Source organism: Oryzias latipes, chromosome 7 (assembly GCF_002234675.1).
Source record: "Oryzias latipes chromosome 7, ASM223467v1".
Classification (NCBI taxonomy): domain Eukaryota; kingdom Metazoa; phylum Chordata; class Actinopteri; order Beloniformes; family Adrianichthyidae; genus Oryzias; species Oryzias latipes.
In genome coordinates this window covers 33,793,334-33,814,248 of record NC_019865.2, presented here as the reverse complement: position 1 = coordinate 33,814,248, position 20,915 = coordinate 33,793,334, and the positions used below count along the sequence as shown (strand labels likewise).

General features: G+C 43.9%; 1 protein-coding gene across 5 annotated transcripts in view; it reads right to left on the bottom strand.

Moving 5' to 3' along the window:
• Positions 1-20,915, bottom strand: part of LOC101166383 — a 31,643-nt gene that overhangs the window by 6,900 nt on the left and 3,828 nt on the right. For 3 of the 5 annotated variants that reach the window (XM_011477676.3, XM_011477675.2, XM_011477674.2), the window contains exons 3-14: positions 20,086-20,524; positions 13,953-14,085; positions 13,801-13,875; positions 13,655-13,708; positions 13,442-13,582; positions 12,760-12,909; positions 10,489-10,605; positions 10,311-10,409; positions 9,366-9,452; positions 8,915-9,295; positions 8,673-8,837; positions 7,087-7,221 (exon numbers count right to left, since the gene is read on the bottom strand). In XM_011477676.3, the coding sequence (XP_011475978.1) occupies positions 7,087-7,221; positions 8,673-8,837; positions 8,915-9,295; positions 9,366-9,452; positions 10,311-10,409; positions 10,489-10,605; positions 12,760-12,909; positions 13,442-13,582; positions 13,655-13,708; positions 13,801-13,875; positions 13,953-14,085; positions 20,086-20,524 (1,976 nt within the window). The remainder of the gene's footprint in view (positions 1-7,086; positions 7,222-8,672; positions 8,838-8,914; positions 9,296-9,365; positions 9,453-10,310; positions 10,410-10,488; positions 10,606-12,759; positions 12,910-13,441; positions 13,583-13,654; positions 13,709-13,800; positions 13,876-13,952; positions 14,086-20,085; positions 20,525-20,915) is intronic. The other 2 variants (XM_020704941.1, XM_011477679.2) reach the window with 2 other exon arrangements.

Below are 20,915 nucleotides of genomic sequence, written 5' to 3'. Positions count from 1 at the left end.
CTGGCCAGGGCAGCTTCAAGGAGGAGCGTTTCGTCCCCATTGCGCCGGTGAACGGAGCAAATCGTGTCTGTGCAGAGCAATCGGACTTAATACTGTACGTTTTGTGTATGAGGGGCGGATGCGTTGTTACGTGTGGGAGCCTTCAGACTGCCATCGGCCCCGCAGCTCACACGGAGGCTGTGAGCGTTTCAATGCAAAACTCCGCTCAGTCCTTAATAACCGTTAAAACGATCACGTCAATTTGTGTTTCCAGTCGTGTCCCGACAAAATAAAGGCTGATATTATTCCCATATATTTACGTGCAGCCAGCCGAGTCACTATGACTCAGAGGTAAATTCACTCCATGCGCTGTTCTCTCCGTCACGCAACAGACCGGCTTTTCCAAACCCGTTGGTGATGGTGGATTTTTTCACGCTGCTTTTAACGATTGCTTTTAACTTGAAAGCTGCGTCATATTGTAGCGGCGATCACGTGCACGTTGGGTCTAATGGCACCAAAGGATTCTGGGATGCGGCTGGGCATGCGTGTTTCGTTTTGTTGAACCATGACTGAAGTGTCTAAGACCTGAAGTGAGGTCCATGCTGTTTGGCTGCTAAGAGGTGTGTTGAAAAGTAAATGACTCGAGTTTGGTGTTAGAGAATTCAAACCATACACTGTGTCCGAAAATACATACACGGCGGCCGCTAATAAATTCCATAAATTAGCCGCGTCACTGAATAAGCCGCACGGCTGTAAGCGCAGGAAAAAAGTAGCGGCTTATAGTCCGGAAATTACGGTATATGGTTACTGTTTGTAATTTTATGTATGATACCTAGATTGTCAATAAGTAACAAAAAAAAAAAAAAAAAACATAACTGAGGAACTTGTGAACAGAATTGAGGTCCATGCTGTTTGGCAGATGTGGGTGTATTCAAGTTCATGAGCTGACGCAAGGCTGTCTCCTCCCACATTTGCACCCAATCTGGGAGTCAGGACTTGCTTTGTTGGGCTGACGGCGTTACATAATGCATGCGGCTTGTACACTGACGCGGCTTATGTATGTAAGAAGCAAGCTTAATACGTGAAAATGAGTGGGTGCGGCTTGTAATTGGGTGCGCTCTATAACCCGGAATTTACGGTATATCAAATCAAACTGTTCATATAAAAACAAAAAACATACACTATATTACAATAAAAACCCAACCAACCCTTCACCTTTCCCACTCCCCTACGTTAACACGTACGACCCCACACACAATGAATACTATACACCAGGGGTCAAGCACCCATGGCTTGCGAGCCATATCTGGCTCTTCTGATGGCCACATATGGCTCACAGACAGATCTCTACCTATGAAAAAAGGCTTCATTAGACCAGTCCTTCTCGGGCGCGATGAGATGCCAGAGGGGCGCGCAGTAGTAGCGGTGCTTGGAGAGAAAAAAATCTGGTCCACTATTGGTTTCCTGTTATCTGTGCTATCACAGAGTTTGTAACAGCCTGAAACTGTGACCTGCTGTCACTGCAGCTGCTCCTGTCTCTCAGAAGGAAAAGGGGAGAGGTAGAGGGCTCAGGCAGCGAGGTGAAACGCACACTGATTGTCAGAACTTAGACCACGCTGTCCGTCACATACCACACACTGCTGCAGCGTGTAAGTCTTGCTGTACTGCCAATGTTTGGCTCCACGTCTGCATGTGAGCAGTCTTTCTCACATCTAAAGAACATTCAGCCTAACCTACGATCACGTTTAACGGATGGAAGTCTCAACAGCTGCATGAAGCTTAAACTCACCACGTATCAACCAGACTAGACCATCAGCAAAACCACCATGCAGCACCAGAGTCACATCCATGCTAAGAAATACTCATCATCCATTAGCAACAGCATAATGTAGCGTCCCTTTCCCACACTGAGGCATGGAGACTTAACCTCTTTTAAGGTTGTTTATTCTGGTTACTGCAGGCCGTAACAAACGCCGTAAAACTTGTTCAAAAACTCCTAAATCTCCACCGCTGAACGCCCCCCCCCCCCCCCCCCCCCCCCCCTTATATTCCACCCTCCCACACCAGTCCTCCTTTTTCCTTATTTGGCCCATAACTGAACCCCATTGGTCCAAACTCCCCAACGACAGAATGAGTGAGTGAGTGAGTGAGTGAGTGACAGAACTGAGGGCCAATCAGCATCTCTGCTTGATGCGTTCAATTAACTCTGGAATTTAGAACGCCACCCAACAGCCACCCAGTTAAACTCAGTCCTCTGCAATAACAATGTTATTTAAAAAAATCCACAGATAATTACATAAAATTAACACATTCACTTGTATGTTTAGTTTGAAACATGTTGTATGGCTCTCACGAAATTACATGTAAAAAAATGTGGCGTTCATGGCTCTCTCGGTCAGAAAGGTTCCCAACCCCTGCTATATACAATACAATAAAAGTAACTTCTAAAAGAAACTTAAGGCTTGGCACTGCTGTGAGGAAAGAGTATTTGGGAATCTTTTGAATTACACTAATAAATAAGCAGATAAGATCAACTAAAAGCGAAATTAAAAAGGTGGGTCTTGAGCCTCTTCTTTAAAACCTCTACACTCTCTACGGCCCTGAGGTTCTCCGGCAGGCTGTTCCACAGGCGAGGACCGTAACGAAGCCTCGCCATAAGTTTATGTCCTCAGCTTAAGGACAACCAAGAGACCAGCACCAGAGGACTTCAGAGTCCACGAGGGCTCATACTTTAAAAGTAGATCACTCAAATCAGAAGGCCCAAGACCATTAAAAGAATCTTAAAATCAATCCTGAAACCAAAGTGAGCCAATGCAGTGATTTTAAAACAGATGTAATGTGTTCCCGCCCTCTGCATGTCAGAACTCGTGCCAATGAGTTCTGTAATACAGATACTTTTTGGGTAAACCGAGAGCAGGGCATTACATTCATCTACAAGACTAAAATAAAAGCATGACTCAGCATCTCTGTGCTGGTAAGAGAGAGGAACGGGAGACTCTGGCAATGATGATAAAATCCTGTCTTATTGACACTTTGAATGTGTGGGATCAAATTCAGCTCAGAGTTAAAAAATACTCCCAAGTTTCTCACACAGTGAGAAGGTTTAGAATTCTTAACATGTGCTAAAAACCTCTCTCGTCTTCAGAACCAATTATTAAAATGTCTGTTTTGTTCTGGTTAAAATGTAAGAAATTTTCTGCCATCCATGACTTTATATCTAAAATACAATTTAAAAGAGTTTTTATAGGTTCAAGATCATCAGGAGACACGGCGATGTAAAGCTGTGCATCATAGAGCTGTGACGGTGTGGGATTTTTGATCACCGCAGTGATGAACCAGCAGGGGGCACGGTGTCGCGGTTAACTGCACCCACCTCCCCAAAATAAACCAAAAAAAAACACAAAATCCCCAGCGGATGCGTTGCAAATGAATGCAATTACAACACAGTATTCTTTATTAACAAATAACAACTAACTACTACCTATCTAAGTAATGAACCAACTATACAGGTGTTGTAGAATGACTTTGTGTGTGTGTCAGCGCGCTGCGTGTGTAGGAGGAAGGAGCGCACACACGTGTTTTGGGGGTGCGTGTTGATTCTTCTGCTCTCTAGCTGCACGTGAGGCTTCACCTGTGCTCTCTGGTACAGACATCTTCTCAGAATATTCTATATTGCCCAGTGATAAACAGACTGCAGACACTTTGTCACTCATTTCTGGTGGCCATGAAGCCTGACACCCATGAAGAACGCGGGGCAGGAGGCTCCACCTTTGTCTATACCAGTGCTTCTCAATTATTTTTTGCCAGGCCCCCCCCTAGGAAAAAGAAAAATGTTTTGCGCCCCCCTAACCCCCCACCCCCATACCCTCACCCCCCACACACACTCGTGCAGTTACAATATATATATTAGGCAAGTATCTATAAAATTGTGTAAGTATACTTAAAATTGTATCTTTTAACATCAACAAAAGCAAAAAGCAAAATGAATGCTCTTACAAATTTCCAATCATATTAAGTTTATTTTGTCACACAGAAACCCTGTTCTAGTCTAAAGCAGAAAAGAAGTTTAAAGTGTCTGTATTAAAGTCCTTATTTAAACTAGAAACATTTTGACCAACTGAACCATTTGATGCTGAGAAAAATAATTCAATCAATAAATATTATTAAATGTAAATTGATCTGAAACATTAACACAGCAGCACCAATAGAATTAACGCTTTTAGTCTGAAGAAATAGATAAAAAACATTGTGCTGATTGTTTTTCTAAATGATTGTTTATTTTCTGATGTCATAAAGTGCTGCTGTTTTCCTGCATTACCTGCTGTCTTTATGTCAAATACTAAACAACAAACGGACAAAGATTACATTTATGGAAAATAAAGGCACGTCTTAAAAATGTCTACAATAGTTAATAAAGAATGACATTATTAGCATGAACTGAGGAATCTAAAGGCATGGGATGATCCAGGTGTTGGGCAACAGACAGCCTTGCAGCTCTCCTCCGCGTGCCCCGTTCCACCTGGCAGAGAGAGCCCACACCACCGGAGGGGTGGTGTGGGAGTGGGAAGGGTGGTTCTCACACACGCAGCCGGCTGTGACAGGAGCCGGGAGGCGCGGCTGCAGATACGGTGATTCACAGGTTTCAGCTGTAAACTCTGATTTAACAGAGAATAGAGGCGCAGATTTTTTTCCAAGCACTGAGCCGCTGTCACCGCCGCCCCCACGTTAAATTTGCGCAGCAGACAATTGCCTGTATTGCCTGTGCCTAAAATGGCCACTACCGCGCGACCCCCCTGGCATCGCACCGCGCCCCCCACTATTTGAGAAGCACTGGTTCATACAGACACGTAACGTTGCGATGCAGAAAATAGTTCCCAGACAAAACATGTAGTGATATTCATAGAAATCTAACAGTGCAAAATGGAAATGAATATTAGAACGCAGTAAATTTGTTGTATTTCCTCGCAAGACGGAAACTTCTGTTGTAGAATGAGAATGTGTGTGTGCTGCTGAAACCGCGCATGTGTGTGTGTGAGAAGAGGGAGTGCGAGCAGCGTAGAGGGAGTGAAGGAGAACAATAATGAAAGGTTTCCCCAGAAACCCTTGAAGTCTGAACACAGGACTAGCAGAAAAGTAAATTAGTAGCAAAGATGAAGGTGTTTAATTTGTTTATTATAGTTCCAATCACGCAGCATAAGCAGAACTTAAAAAAAAGAAAAAAGGCGGTAATGCGGTGATCACCTCAACACCGCGGTGATGCAGTGATCGTCACACCCCCAATGTATCATCAGCGTAGCTGTGAAAGTGAAGATGACCTAGATTGACCCTTGGGTATATGGGGGTCAGGAGACTTTGGCAGGGTGGTAAATGAGAACAGTAGAGTGAAGGGCTGTTACAAATGGAATAAATATAAAAAAGCAGTTCTTTTAGCTGAAGTGTTATTATTAAATGCCTAAAGAAGCTTGTAGTGGTGATTTCTTAATGGTAAATGGCGTATATTTATATAGCGCTTTTCTACCTACAAGGCCCAAAGCGCTTTACAGTCACAGACACATTCACTCACACATTCACACACTGGTGGCAGCTCCGTTGCCAAACACTGGCGCCAACCTACCACCAGAGGCAAGGTGGGGTTCAGTGTCTTGCCCAAGGACACTTTGACACATGGGTGTGCAAGGCGGGAATCGAACCTGCAACCTTAAGAACATGGGTCGACCGCCCTACCACTGCACCACGGAACTGCAAGTGTTTGGGTTTTCTGGGCCGGTAGAGGGTCGGAGACAAGTATGGCTGCATCTTAAAGGGAGAACAGGTGCATCTTGCAGTTCCCTTGTGGCTCGTACGGCCACCTTAAAGGACGTCATGAAAATCAAACGTACTATTGTCGTGCGTGTGGTTCATTGTATCGTGAAGCATTTGTAAGGACAATGTGAAGTCCACGCACTTATGAAAAGGTGATGCTGTCAGACGAAGTCCTGCAGCACTCCAGTCATTAATAATAATAATAACAATAATGGATTGGATTTTTCTGCGCTTTTCGAGGCGCTCAAAGCGCTTACTGCCCTAGGGCAGACTGACGGTGCGCCTATAGCCCCTTAGACCCTCACCGGGACATTCACACACCAGTGGAGCCACGATAGAGGCAGGGAGGGTAGGGTGTCTTCCCCAAGGGCAGAACAACGGTCCTACACCTGTCTGTGGGTCCTGTCTCCAGCTCGACTCGCGCCCCTGACTGCCCCCCCCAACCCCCCCCAACTCCATCTGGATGAAGCTCGTCTGCTGGACTTTATATATGTAGTTGTAGTGTTAGATAAGTTAATTCTTCTCTAAGAGTTCTGGTAAATCGCCTGTCCGTCCTGGGGGAGGATCCCTCCTTCATGTGGACACCCCTGAGGTTTCTTCGTTTTTTCCGGAATCCGTTTTTTAGGAGTTTTTCCTCACAGAGAAGGGGGGTCTAAGGGCAGGGATGCCAGTATAGCTTAGTCAGTTTAGTTACTTCCGTTTAGGATTTTCCTATTGAATTCTATGTTTTTATGATCCTTTTGATTTTATGTTTTACTTTTTCAATTACCAATACAAAGCCCATCAAAACGACTTGTTGCGAATTTGGGCTATACAAATAAAATTGAATTGAATTGAATTGACTGGGGGGAACCGGGATCAACCTGCTCAACCGCCTGAGCCATTAGTGAACGCTGCACACATGGGATGTGCACATGATACACAAGTGCCTGTAGGACGCCCACACTAACGGCACTATGATTGTATAATTTTCTCTTTTCTTACAGCCAGGTTGCATGCAAAGAGCACGCAAGTATTGCGTGAACAGCACTAATGGCCCTCCTAAGCAGTGCCCAGGATTGGGGGGTAGGGTCTTACAGGTTGTGATACATGGCTCTATCTCACCCACTAACCCCTTACTTACACTTCACTGTTGGCTGCAGAAAAAATGTGCATGAAAATTTTAACTTGCAGGCTAACCAGGTTGTCTGCGATCTTTAAATGTCCTGTGGGCCACCTGAGTGCCCCGCACAGGTTTGCCCATTTTTCACCGAGAGACAGCCAGTATCCACCCCTAAGGACAGTAGTAAGGAACTAAGGCATTACCTGGCTCAGGTGTGAGACGGTGTGCGTGTAGTCCTGGTGTACTCTGTGCGAGTCTGGCAGCAGAAGATTCTGGACGGTGATGTAGAAGCAGAGATTCGGCTGAATGTGGACGATGGTGTCAGTCATGGCAGAGAGCTAAAGAACAGCGAGGAAAACGGTCACACAACACCACACTGAGGCATGGTTACATGGCAGCACAAACTGAAAAAACAAAGCAACTCTTTAAAGACCACTTCACTGAAGGATTCTGATGCAACCGCTACTTCTGAGATGAGGCTCCAAAGGGCTGAACCTGATTTTAGTAGGAGGGTGAGGCAATGTTTAAAAGATACTCAATGTATCCAAATGTTAAGGTAAGATCAAAGATGACTATATTCCCAACCTGATTTATAGACAGTCTCATAAATATAAACTTTATGTGTTCTTTCTTTTCTCCTCTTGCCCCGCCCACAGCAGCAGGCAGCCCCGCCCATGTTGTTCGATCGGGGACACAGAATACGCTTCTGTTGACAAAAGCCCAAACATCGTGTTCATTTATGTGTTTAAATAATCCAAACAAACTAAGCAATAAAATATTTGAATCACAAGTAACATCCACAAGAACCATCATTAGAGGAGGATTGGTTTCATAAAGATACTGCTTATCAAAAAGTTTTCTGCTGGATTTGAACATGAAGGCCCTTGAAGTACAATAAAGCCAAAGTAAGAAGCCTTCTCCAGCCTGCTACTTTGCTAAATTTATTGATCGTGTTTGAAGTAATCGGACGGTTCATTTAGGGATTTTTGAAATCCTAACAGTCAGGAGTTCCTGTTCATTTGTCTTTCTTTCCTTTTTATACTTTAGGGTTCTCCGTTTGTGGCCTGACTTTTTTAGTTTGATGGATGCTGGTTTTGAAATATCTCTCAAGCCAAGTCAAGTAACCTTTGTCCTTAAAGACCTCTGAGGGCGAGTTTACCTTAATATCTATATATATATCTATATATATATAGATATACATATCTATATATCGATAATACCACACTGGAGTGTGCAGCTGACCCTGGTGCAGTGTGGTGTGGCTTAGACCAGGCCTCAGACCAGTCACACGCACATACACACACACGCACTCACACACTGAAGGAGGGTTTGGGGAAGAGACAGAGGGAGCTAAAATTGTGTGCCTTGTCTAGGCTACCCCACCTTGGTGGGACACAGCCTTGGTAAATAAAAAAAATATATATACATATATATCAGTATTATGTGAAGGTATTAGAAAACTTTAGCAGCTGCACAGACACATTAAAGCTGCTAAAGGCTTTAAGTGACATGTAGACATCATTGAACTGTAACCCTTGTGCTATCCTAGGCACTTTAACATTGGGAGTTGGGTCATCTAGACCCACTAGACAGTGCTCTGAACCTTCTTTCTTCAATGATTTGTGATCTTCACTGGTGTCCATGGATTACACGAAATCTTTCCACCTTTATCCCCCTTTGTCATGGTAGGGAGAACACGTCAATGGAAGGGGGGGGGTCATCTAAGATAGCACAAGGGTTAAAGTTCTGCGGCCGGGCCCCCTCCTGCAAGTCAGACAAGTTTTCATACTCTGGAGCACTGTAGCAGCTGCACCTCCGGTCCATCAGCCAGAACCCCCACCCAATGTGCTGGCAAAACGATCCTCCTCAGAAGCTCCAGCAGGTGTAGCAAGCCACACCCACCAAAATCACCAGGACTGACCGCCCCTCCAACGAGGTTATACGACCCCCAGCTCTGATAAGACAAAGCAGAAGTGAGCAGTCTTAATACCTGCCTGAGTTTGAACACAGGTTACTGACAGCTGCACTGACCACTGGAAGGAACTCCGGTCGATCACAGGTGGTGTCACATGTTGTGGCATCACAGCCCCGCCCCTTGACATCATTGGCGACCTTTGCTGTGGTGATGTCAGAGGGCGTAGGTGGGGACAGCGTCAGGGTCTCTTGGTTGGGGTTAGTCAGCTGCACCTCCATATCAAAGTACTTTCCCTTCTCTGACACCCCTTCAAGGAACAGCTCCTCCTCCCTCGGCACGGCCCGCTCCCTCATTGGTCCTTCTGCAGCACTGCTCCTCCCGTAGAGCTCCACAGCCACAAGATCCTCCTCCTCTTTGGGCTCCAAAAGTACAACAGCAGGAGTAACAGCAGGGGGCATGAAGGTCAGGCCTGTGGAAACATGAAGGAACTGCCCCCCCTAGACAACCAGACAGAATCTCAGCTCAACAAACCACTGAACATTGGGTCAGAACTTGTGCCAAACTCACCTGATGCAGCAGTCCTGACAGACTGCTGAGGGCGGAGTCCAACACGAGCGCAGAGGAAAGATGGCTCCCGTTGAGGGTCAGATTCAGCTGAAAGAAATTAACAACAGTTTCAGAACCTGAAAGTCACAGTGAGCCTCTTTGTGTGTGTGCGTGTGCGTGTGTGTGTGAATGTTCGTTTGTGAGATCTGCACAAGTAGTTTTTTTATCCTGCAAACACAAACACCACAATCATCACAACTGTGAGTCAGCAAAATCACAACAAACTGCTCAACAAACTTACACTCAAGGACTGTAGCACAACAGAACACAGAACCAGGCCATATCTAGCGGGATTGGTCCATCCAGCCTTCTCAGATGCACCTCGTCAGCACCAGTATAAGGAAGCAGGTGTAGACCCCTGGGATATGTACCTGTTCATGCTAATTCTGCTGCCAAACTCTTCCAGACTAGGAACTATCCAGCTCATTTGCTCAGTCAGAACCTCCACTTGGCCTGCTTATTCAAATCAGCCTAGGTGATGGTTCAGGTTTCTCCCCTATTAAAGTCTGCAGTCAAACTCACAGGCTCATGTCATGTCAGTTCATTAGGATGCAATGTCCAACATGATGCAGATGGTTACAAGGATCTGTCAGGATAAAGGATCTGTTCTGTTCTGTTCTGTTCTGTTCCCACAAATCTCTGCAAAGATGGATTTGATAAAACATCAGGAAATTCAGGTGTAGAAATTCCTGTGAGCACAAAAGAGGCTTTTGGATTTCCTAAAGTCACAGACTGCATTCATCTTCACAGATGTAGTCATATGCAGAGTTAGCTACAAATCTATTTTTTCAATGGAGAATCCTTGAATCTGATAATGGATTCCTCCTGATAAACTCAGTTGAAAGCACAAACTCAACAGTCTCTTAAGTTGGTTAGGCCTCTTCCTTATCAAGACCCCAGACAAACCTGCATGGGCTCCGTCCCCTCCTCCTCTTCATCCATCCCAGCTTCAGACTGGTCCTCACTCAGCTCACCCTTTGTTTCTGTTTGCTTCTTCATGACCTGCTGAACTCAAAGCACAGGCCTGTTTTCCGTCTGGCCTCTGTGCATTCCTCCCACTTTTCTAACCATTTCAGGAACCAACCTGAGCTTTATCAGTTCCTTCCTCCTGCTCCTCTTCCTCATTCATTGCTTTATTTCCATCCCTCGGGTGTTCCAGCTTGATCCTTTTGCTTCCCCACATCTTCCCACTCTTCTTCACCTGGAATGAGAACATGAGTAAAGTTTAGAGTAAGCTTCTCTTTCCAGCAGGTGAGACAGACTCTTTGACCAACATTAACTGTTCTTTTAACTAATTAACTCACTGTCCCACCAGTGATGTGACATTATTGTTCACTTTAGTAGCTTTTCTTAGGTAAATGTTCCAGCACATCAAAATGATGAGACATTCAGCTAAAACAGACGCTTCCCAGGAAATTAGAATATCATGAAAAAGTGTATTCCTTTCTCCCACGCATGCATGTTCTCCCTGTGCATGCGTGGGTTTTCTCCGGGGTCTCCGGCTTCCTTCCACCATCCAAAAACATGCTTCATAGGTTAATTGGTTACTCTAAATTGTGCGAGTGGGAAAGTGAATGGGTGTGTGATTGTGGACATTCTACCCTGCGACAGTCTGGCAACCTGTCCAGGGTGTCCCCTGCCTTCGCCCACAAGTGGCCGGGATAGGCTCCAGCAGCCCCGTGACCCGAAAGGGAAACAAAGGGAATAGAAAATGAATGGGGAAAAAAGTGTATTCATTTCTGTAATTCAACTTAAAAAAAAATTACTTTTATAGAATAAAGATTCAGGGACCACAGTTTGATTTCAAGTTTTTGTTTATTTTTACACAACTTGCAGTTCCATCTTATTAAACCCACAAAAACAGAATTTCAAAAATGTTGGGAATCCCTTTGCCTAAATATTGTTGTAATCAGCTTGTGGCATTGCCTGAAGGTTATGGATGTCCAGACTTTCTTGATGTTTGTTGTCAGCTCTTCTTTTTGGGGGGTTTTGTGCTCCTCATTTTTCTCTTAAAATACTCCATACATTTGCAACGGGGTTCAGGTCCGGCATGTACTGTGACGGCATGAGCATCAAGCCAGGTTCTGGTGCTGCTGGCAGTACGGGCAGGGCCCAGGTCCTGCTGGAGGATGAAATCTGCATCTCCATCCAGATCCTCAGCAGATGGAATTATGAAGGGCTCTAGAACTTTCTGCTAGCCTGTTGCAGTGATTTGGATTTTTAGAAAGCAGAGTTCCCAACACCAATGCTGGACATTTCAGTTCAAGCCATGACTGACTGGAGATTTCACTCTGGACCTCCAGCAGCTGGGTTCTACTCCTCATCAGTCTTCATCCAAAACCTTGAACCTTGATTCCCAAATGAAAGGTAGACTTTCCTTTCATCAGAAAACAGGATCTTGGACCACTGGCCAACAGTCCAGTCCTTCTTCTCCTCGGTCCAGTTGAGACATTTCCTCCGTTGGTCCGGACTCAGAATTGTCTTGACCCGAGGAACCTGACAGTTAGAACCCATCTCCCTAATGTGTCTGGTGGTTTTTATAGCTGTTCCACCTCATTCCACTCTTTCTGGATGTCTCTCTCCATTCTTGGACTTTGTCTGCAGGTTCTTTAATCGTGTCCTTTTGATAATCTGCTGAAGCCCACGGTCATCTCTTCTGCTGCCCCATGTTGCCCTTCCATTAGACTTTCCGTCGACCTGCTTGGACTCATCGCTCTGTGAGCCTCCTTAGCTAGGAATGTCTGTGGCTTTCCCAGACTATGGAGGGGGTCAATAAGGTCTTCTGGCTAGTTGTCAAGTCTGAAGTCTTTCTAATATTGAACCAAACTGAGAAAATTAAACCAAACTGAACCAATGTATTGACATATGGGAAACTGTGCTTTGAGTTTAGTAGGTGATTAGTTGGTGAAGCTCAGTTTAAAACATTCATGTCCTGCAGGATTTGAGCAGATTTCTCCATAGTTTTCTATGAAAGTTTAATGTTTTTGAGTGGAATTATAGAAATGAATACACTCTTCCATGATATCCTCATTTTTTGGAAAGGGTCTGTAGACTCTGCTCATCTTACAATAGGCGAGTACAACCCAACTGTAGACATACCAAGAAAAGCCACACAGACATCATTTTTTCTTTACATGTCATAACTTCCAGCTAATAAATCAAACATTTGGTCTCATGTGAGAGACGAGAGTCCACACATTTCAAACATACCTGCTTTACTACAGTGGGAAAAAACTCAGGGAGCTGCGGGCAAAACTGGGGGGTGACCTCATCCAGCTCTGACAGACAACTACAGAGCACCTCCAGGTACCTCTGATGGTTCTTAGGTTTGGGTCACAGACAGAGCAGGACTTACAGATGAACAGAACTCCTTCCTTTCCACATTCTCTCTCCATGTCCTCCACCTGCTCAAGTGAAGGGGGAGTGTACGAGTCGCTGCAGTAGCCGTCTCCTCTCTGGGCTTTGGGCTATCAGTCACCTCCATCTTCAAGTCTTTCTTGGGATGCTAAAGAGGGCACAGAGCAGCAGCTGACCAGCAGGGAGCACTAGATGTGATCCAAGACCTGCAGATGTGTCTGAGGTCCATTCACTAAACATCTGTTGGCCAGGACCATCCACACAAATCCGCCACCCATTGGAAAAGTAACTCGTGTTCTCAAACCAGAGCAGAGAACCACCACAGACACACCCTCCTTCATGGGCCGGTTCTCACCGCTCACGGCTCACCTTTCAATTAGAACCACTGTAATCAGTCAGAGCAGCTGAGACCCAATGTTCCAATTTACCCATGATTACTCTGACAAACAGGAAGCAGGGCCTCTTTTTACCTTAGTACATTCAGTCATTTAGAAAAAGTAAAGAATTAACCACATGCGTGTGTTTTCATTCTCTTAAAAAAACATTTCAACTGCAAAAGGGTTCAATTTAAAGTTTAAATTTAAAGAATCAGACATCAGAGATGATGACAAAGTCTCATCACTTCAAACAACATGATGGTGCAGGTCTTGTGTGATGCCTTCTGAGAGGCAAAAACTCACCACCACCAGACACCGTCTGTGCACACATTTCTGCCTCTTGGTGGAGGGGCCGCCGAACTTTCTCATGTCCCGGCAGTAAATGCAATCGCCACAGTCCTTCCTCAGGCACGCAGTGCAGAGTCCACAGGCCTGCCGCCGCTTCTGCAGAGACACAGTGAACACTGCCATGGGGGCTACGAAGACCCGGGCCTGCTTTATGTGCACCTCCTTTACATTACGCAATGGCTCCCCTGCAGCTGGCTCGGCCATCCCTGTCCCAGTCTTCATCTGCAGGGCCAATCAGAAGCCAGCAGCAGGTCACATGAATGGCAAAGGATGCACTGCTGGTCAGTAGATGGTAAACAATCCATTGCACTCACCTTGATCTCCTCGTCCTCCTCGTCGCTCCCCTTTTTGAGCTGTGACCTCCTGAGGACCCACTGAGCCCCGCCCACCTAAAAAACAATGAATGGTCACAGCTTCGCAGACCCTCATATAAGCATGCCAGTACACACATCAGGTTGCTACGTACCATGGTGGGGATGTTCTTCTTCTCTTCTGGGGGGAAACCCAAACAATCTCCTGGGCACAAGGAAGCCCCTCTATGGGGGCGGGGCAGGCGTGTGTTGCCGTCTCTGCCTCTGTGTTCACAGCAGATCTGTAGCCTGCAAACAAATGTCACCACTGAGTCAGGCTCACTATGTAATTTCGCCAGAACTTTGTGGAGAGGATCAAAACTATTCATTTTTGGAAAGCTTCTCTTATTGGTAATTTAAAACGATGCTTCCATTTGCCCTGATGCATTGTTACAGCGGACATCTTCGATTCCACAAAATGGCTGCCATGTCTAAGGTTTCGTTAAATATTTTGGCTTTTAATTAACCTAGAGATTTAATTTTGACATCCAAGTCCTTGGTCTCCGAGTTTTGTTGTGGTTTTATGGTTTGCAGACAGGAATATCTTGTTATCCTTCTTTACAGGTTCCCATAGGCTGACATCTCCATTGATTCGCTTTGTAATGCAGTCTCAAAACAGGTTTTAACCAGTCACAACTGCATTCAAGATACTCTGTACATACTCATCAGGGATGTAAGCATGAGTGATCATAATGTGCAGCCTTTCCCTTCAACAGCAAATGGGTTACCATGTTTCAGTATGGCGTTATCACTTTAATGCACACCCAGCAGCCAATTGGAATTGAGTATTCACCTGGACAATGGCATTAGTAATATTATATTGAACCCATTACACATCAACTACTGGCCTACATATAAATGTTGGTCACTTACAACATAATTAGACAACCAGATAGCCCTGTCCTTGTCACTTAAATGTAAGTGGTGCAGAGGTTAGCTGAACCGGTTTATCTAGTGCAGGGGTGGCAAACAAGTTTGTCACCAAGAGCCGAATGTTTTCACTGTGAGAGTCAAAGAGCCACACCACACACTGACCTGCCAAGACGTACACACACAAACACACAATTAAAGCCGTATAATTTTCCATAACACACTCCTCTCCCTACAACACAACAGCAAGTATGGTACTTGTATTTATTTCAAGGAAAGCGTCCATCCTCAATACACACATCAATGCAGCTTAGCCAGAGTTAACACAGGTAACCCTGGAGGTCAGATACCCCCTCCACACACACAGGCACCTCTGTCACATCTCATACACACACACACAAACACTATCTTTCTCTCTCTCTTTTCTCTGCCTGTCTCTGACACACACAAATACTCAGTGACGTGCGGTGAGGTTGATGGCTGATGATTGTAACAAGTGAATATTTCACCGTTCATCCATCAGTATTTAACTATTAATTCTTTGTATCTCAACATTCCTCTTTCAATGACCCTCACACCAACAAATACACAAACATCTGGACAGAGCATCCTTCTGGTGTCTAAGTCATTCATATTCACAGTAAACACATTGAATAGATTACATTTCAGTTGTGTGCAACTTAAATTAATTTTAACCATCATAAGAAAATCTTGCTTTTGTAATTTTTGTTTGATTTAAAATTTAATGACTGACTTTTTGCACAAAATACTTATTATTGATGAAATGGTAATACATTTCAATGTCTCAGCTTATTTATCAAGGTGACAGGAGCACAAGCAATGCGTGGCGACTAACTGGCTGCGTTGTTGACCTGTTCACACCCCTCCAGATCAAATCAAGAACTCCTTCAGTTGAACACAGCCAACAGCATGGATCTCAGTTCTGCTGACAGCCCCCTGGCTCATGGTTTTACACCCAAGATTTCCCACTTCCCATGATCCTTAGGGGCTGAAGGCGGGGCTAACCCCCATGATCAGTTCCTTTTATGTGAGTGTCAGTCAGAACAGACAGATGCCTTATTTCACGTGTTTCAAGGTAATAAACAGGGACTGGCAGACATTGAGGAGAACATCAACAGCAGCTTGAGAGCAGCTCTTTTACAAACGGGGATTTCTCTGTTCTCCAAAACGCAACAGGACCTTCTTCCAGAGAGATTTCCACTCAATCATCTCCGGTTCACTCGCTGCCTCATCAGTGACAAGCCGGGATATCAGGCAGTCGGTCTCTGCATTACAGGATCACGTATGTGTCAGGAGCAGCATCAAACACACACACTGCCACATTACTTTTTTTATTATTTAGTTTTAACACACTCTGGTGGATTTCAGTGTGGTTTAAGAGGGAAAAAACTATGAAATGAAGCACAGTATATAGAAAATATGATGAGACGCAAAGAGCCGCACGCTCATTGGCCAAAAGCCGCATGCGGCTCAAGAGTCGCGTGTTCGCCACCCCTGATCTAACGAATTTAGACACGGAGATATTGATGGAAACCCTTTTTACGACAGCCATAATGTAAGATCCAATATGGCCTCCGTATAGGATTTGAGGCAAATGGAAACATTGTTTTTCTGATTCTCTTGTGCTGTAAGGTTTCCAAAAATGCATAGTTTTTCATAGTCTCCACAAAATTCCAACGAAAGGTAAAATACAAAGTGAATCTGACTAACTAGAAAAATGTGTCATAATGCAACAGGCAGAAGCTACTTAAATGTGTGGAGAAATGTTGCAAGTAGAGAAGTCCAGATGCCATGACTCGACATGAAGACTATGCATTAACTTCCATTTCTGACTCAGTAACATTTTCTCATTAGTGCACAGAACAGCACATACACTCCAGCATACTCTTGATTGTGTTCCAACTTATGACAGAGAAACTACATGTTTCTTTCATCATAACTCTGTCTTGTCGAAAATATATCCCGCGATCCTCCTAGATGGCGATTGCAGCACAAATGGCTGCAGGAGGAAGAGTTTGTTAAATACATTCAAAAACAAACAGATTACTTTTTCTACTTCAACACAGATCAAACGTCATCCTGTATTACATGGGATCCCTTTAAGGCGTGCCTTGGAGGAAAGGTTATTAGTTATACAGGCTCTAAAAACAAGAAAGAAACAGTAACGGTTGACTGATATGTAATGATCATTGATTATCATTAGAACACATGATCACATTAATTAGATGCAATCTTAGTTGCCACAATATCTTTGCCTGTGAAGCCATTTTAATGCAACGCACTGATGGCTGCACACGTTTCTTTGCAGGTTACCAATGGAAGATCAATGATTCCAGGCATCACCCTCCTTTTAACATGTCAAGTCTGCCATTCTAACCCCATCAGCCTGACAGAATGATCTCCAGCCTGGTGCTCGTCAACATTGTCACCTGAGTTAACAAGACGATGAATGAAATGATCTCAGCTGGTTCTTTAATGACACCAATGAAATGCCGTGGAAAGAGTTTTGGGGGATTAAGTTCATTTTCGTGGCAAAGAAGGACTATGCAATTCATCTGAGCATTCTTCATAACAATCTGGATTATATGCAAAATGCTATTATAAAAACGTAATATTTGTCATTCTCAAAACGTTTGTATTGCTCTGCTCTTCCTCTCTGCGACTGCAGGAACACATTTCCCAAAATTGTGTGACCGACATGTATTCTTGTGTAATTGGTTATTCTTGAGCTGATTTTAAATTTGTGTGTGTGTGTGTGTGTGTGTGTGTGTGTGTGTGTGTGCGTGTACCAATGCCTCTTGGCCAGGTCTCTCTCTCTTGAAAAAAAGATTTTATTTCAAGGGACTTCCTGGTAAAATAAAGGTTAAGTAAAATAAAATTTCCTCTCCCTCATTTGCGTTTTACCTTAGCAATAGAACTGTTTGCAGCGGCGATTCGTGCACACGCACAGATAACTGGAATAGCAATAGGAACCACTAAACACAAAATGTCCTTGTTTGCAGATGATGTCATTCTATTTTTAAGTAACCTTACGTCATCAATGTCAGCAGTGCTGGCAGTGCAGTAATTTGATTATTTGCAAATATTTCAAGATATAAAGCAGGGGTGTCAAACTCAATGGCACAGGGGGCCAAAATCCAAAGTACACCTTAGGTTGCAGGCCGAACAAGATAAACATTTATATAACATACTAAAACTAAGTTTTTAAACTTTGAAACTTTTAAAGTAACTTTTTTGACATAAATATGAATAAAAACAGACAGGAATATTATTGCAAAATAAATAAACTTAATTCTTAAATAACTTTCAATATTTTGCGCTCCATAAAGATATATCCTGTCAAAATTATACAAGTTAGAAATAGAGTAAACATTGAAAAAAATTAACTTGTAAAAGATTTTGCACTCCATAAAAATATATCCTGTAGAAATAATACAAAATATGATCATGCTGCAGAACAAAACAAACAAAGCCTGAAAGTAAAAAATAAAAATTGGGCTTTTCAGCAAAAACAAATCAAATCAAATACATTTTCTTTGCTTTTGTGTCGTATTATCAGAGCTGAACTCCTGGCATGGCAAGTTCATTTCTGTTTGGTGTGAAGGTCCTGTGTCTTTGTAAAGCATATCAAAGTGATTTGATTTTTTTAAAAACCTGTTTTTGTGAGTATCATTTTTTAGGTCTTAATAAAACATTAAAAACTAAACCAAATAACTGAATCACTTGAGATTGCTCTAAAAATATTTGGTGTCTTCCTAATTTTGCGCAACACCCACAGTAAAAATCCTCCCAAAATATGTCTATACATTTAAAGATTGCAGCTGTGTGTTCATTAGAAAACTTACATTACATGTGTGATGCTCAATCACACGTAAACACACCATCACACGGTATCCACAACTGTTTACAAGTCTTAATCATATCTATATAAATTCACAGTATCCATAGAGGACTACGTGGCACACATCACTCTGACCGGCGCCTCTTCATGCACACAGACAAGAATACAAGGGATTACGCCTCCAACAAAGAAAACATCCACTATGCCTGTGTTTAATCAAAAAGAAATAAGCATTTGTTCCTGATATGATCACCTTGAATGCTTCAGTGAGAGCAGGTAGCCCAGTAGCCCCTCCTTTATTATCGTTATGATTATTTTGAAGTGCCTGTTCGCTCATAATTTTAATTTTAAGTGCTTCTTTGTGGCGGAGCGGAGCCACAAGAAGGGTTAGGAGAAGGCTAACACAGGCTAACAACATTAGCCTTAGATGAACATAAAATCCATGCGGTCAACGCTGCAATCTGCAGCCTTTATTTTATCTGGACACGACTGGAAACACAAATCCACGTGATTGTTTACACGGTTTCTAAGGACTGAGCGACATTTCTGTTTTGAAAAGCCGTCCGGCCTCGCTTACACAGAGCGGCGGGACGGACTGCACACCAGAGCGCACTTATGACAGCGCACCCTTCCATTTCCCGCAAACACGAAGCTACGAGTCCGGCTGTTCTGCTTAGAGACACGGTTTGCTAGCGCGGAAAAGCCGGTCGGTCCTGTTCGTGCTCCAAAGCCTCCTCAGGAGCGCCGCACTGTCTACACATGACGTAAACCAGAGCAGTAGTGACCCACGATCAGAATAAACTGTTAACATGAACCACAATCGGATCAACAACCGGCATAACCCACCTATCTCAATTGGAAAGAAATTTTGATCCGAATGATTCTGATTGGGGCAGAGGATTCCGAACGGCGTGCTTACATGACAAATTTTTCTTCCGATCAGGCGTTCATTTCGATTACTTTTGTCCACGTAACCGCGGTTAGTGTTTCCCTTGAAGATGTTGATGGAGAAGTACAGAGAAGGTCAGAGAGAGCCACGCTGTCTCTGAAGATCTGGAGGAATCTTATGAAAGGGGGGCCCTGAGAGGCACTGTGGAATTATATGAGGAAGTCTGGACAGAGAAGTATGTTAGAGTAGTGCAGGACATGTATGAGGGTAGTAAGACAGTAGTGCGGTGTGTATCTGCCTCTGTCCCGTCTTCTCAGACCCCAGCAATTGGTCATCTTAACGGAGTCTGGTTCTGCTGGAGGTTTCTTCCTAATCTCTTAAATAGAGGTAGGCGTTCCTCTTCACCGTCACCTTTAGTTTTGCTCAGTATGGAGAGTTGAGCATTCACATTAACTGTTCTTTTACATTCAGGATGATCTGGCTTTACTGGAATGATCTGGTCTGAATTGGATTACAAAATTGGCTAATGTGTGGTGCTTTTTAACAGCTAACTACTCCTTTAAAATAAACTACTGAATTGAATTAAGATACAGTTGACCAAACCTGGTCCTTCTTTTTCCTGTCTCACCTGGTATCCTGTTGTTGGCTGCTGCTGTCAGGTGTGTCTTGCACGTCCCCTAGGAGGCAATAACTGTGGTCCATCTTTGGTTGACAATTTCCGTCATTGTCTTCAAAGTTGGTGGAGTCGCTGGTCACAGCAGTACAATGAGCGAGCCTCAGCCTCCTGTGGGGTCTCTCCGGTTCATCCTCAAGGAAAAGGTTGGCCTGAATTCTGACCCTCTTCACAAAACTTGCTGATCTTCTTTCTCCGTTGTGCAGCTTCGGTGCCCACGTCTGATCCCAACCTGCCCTTAGGTTGGGTGTCCTTTTTTGTTTGCCCCTCCCGGCCACACCCCAGAGCTTCAGCTGCTCCAGTGGAGGTCGAACAATGACAACTGTGCAGTCCTTGATGTTAGGAAACAGCTTTCTCCAGTGCTCTTCAGTGTCATTTTTCTCCCTCCTGGTCTCTGTAGAAACAATGAAATTGTTCCTTTTTTTTTGGGACATTTACTGGTAACGAAAAGTTCCTTTTTTCTGTTCATCTTACAGGGGCTGTAAGATGAACAGATCTCAAGTTCAATTCTGCCAGATGCAGCAGCCAAAACAAAAAATACAAACATGTTCACAACTCTAAGGACATGATTTACTAAGATCCAAAGTGTTAAAGTCCGGTCACGAGCTCTACGTACAAATCAGGCATTCATTAGCAGCAAAATGTCTTTGATTGGATCAAAGATCGGATTATAATTGAACTTTGTACGTATTCCCAGAAAAACTTGGGCCAATTATAACAAACGTTTACATACGCCACACTTTCAATTGGAATAAATCAGTTTGACATGCTATCTAAAATAGGGG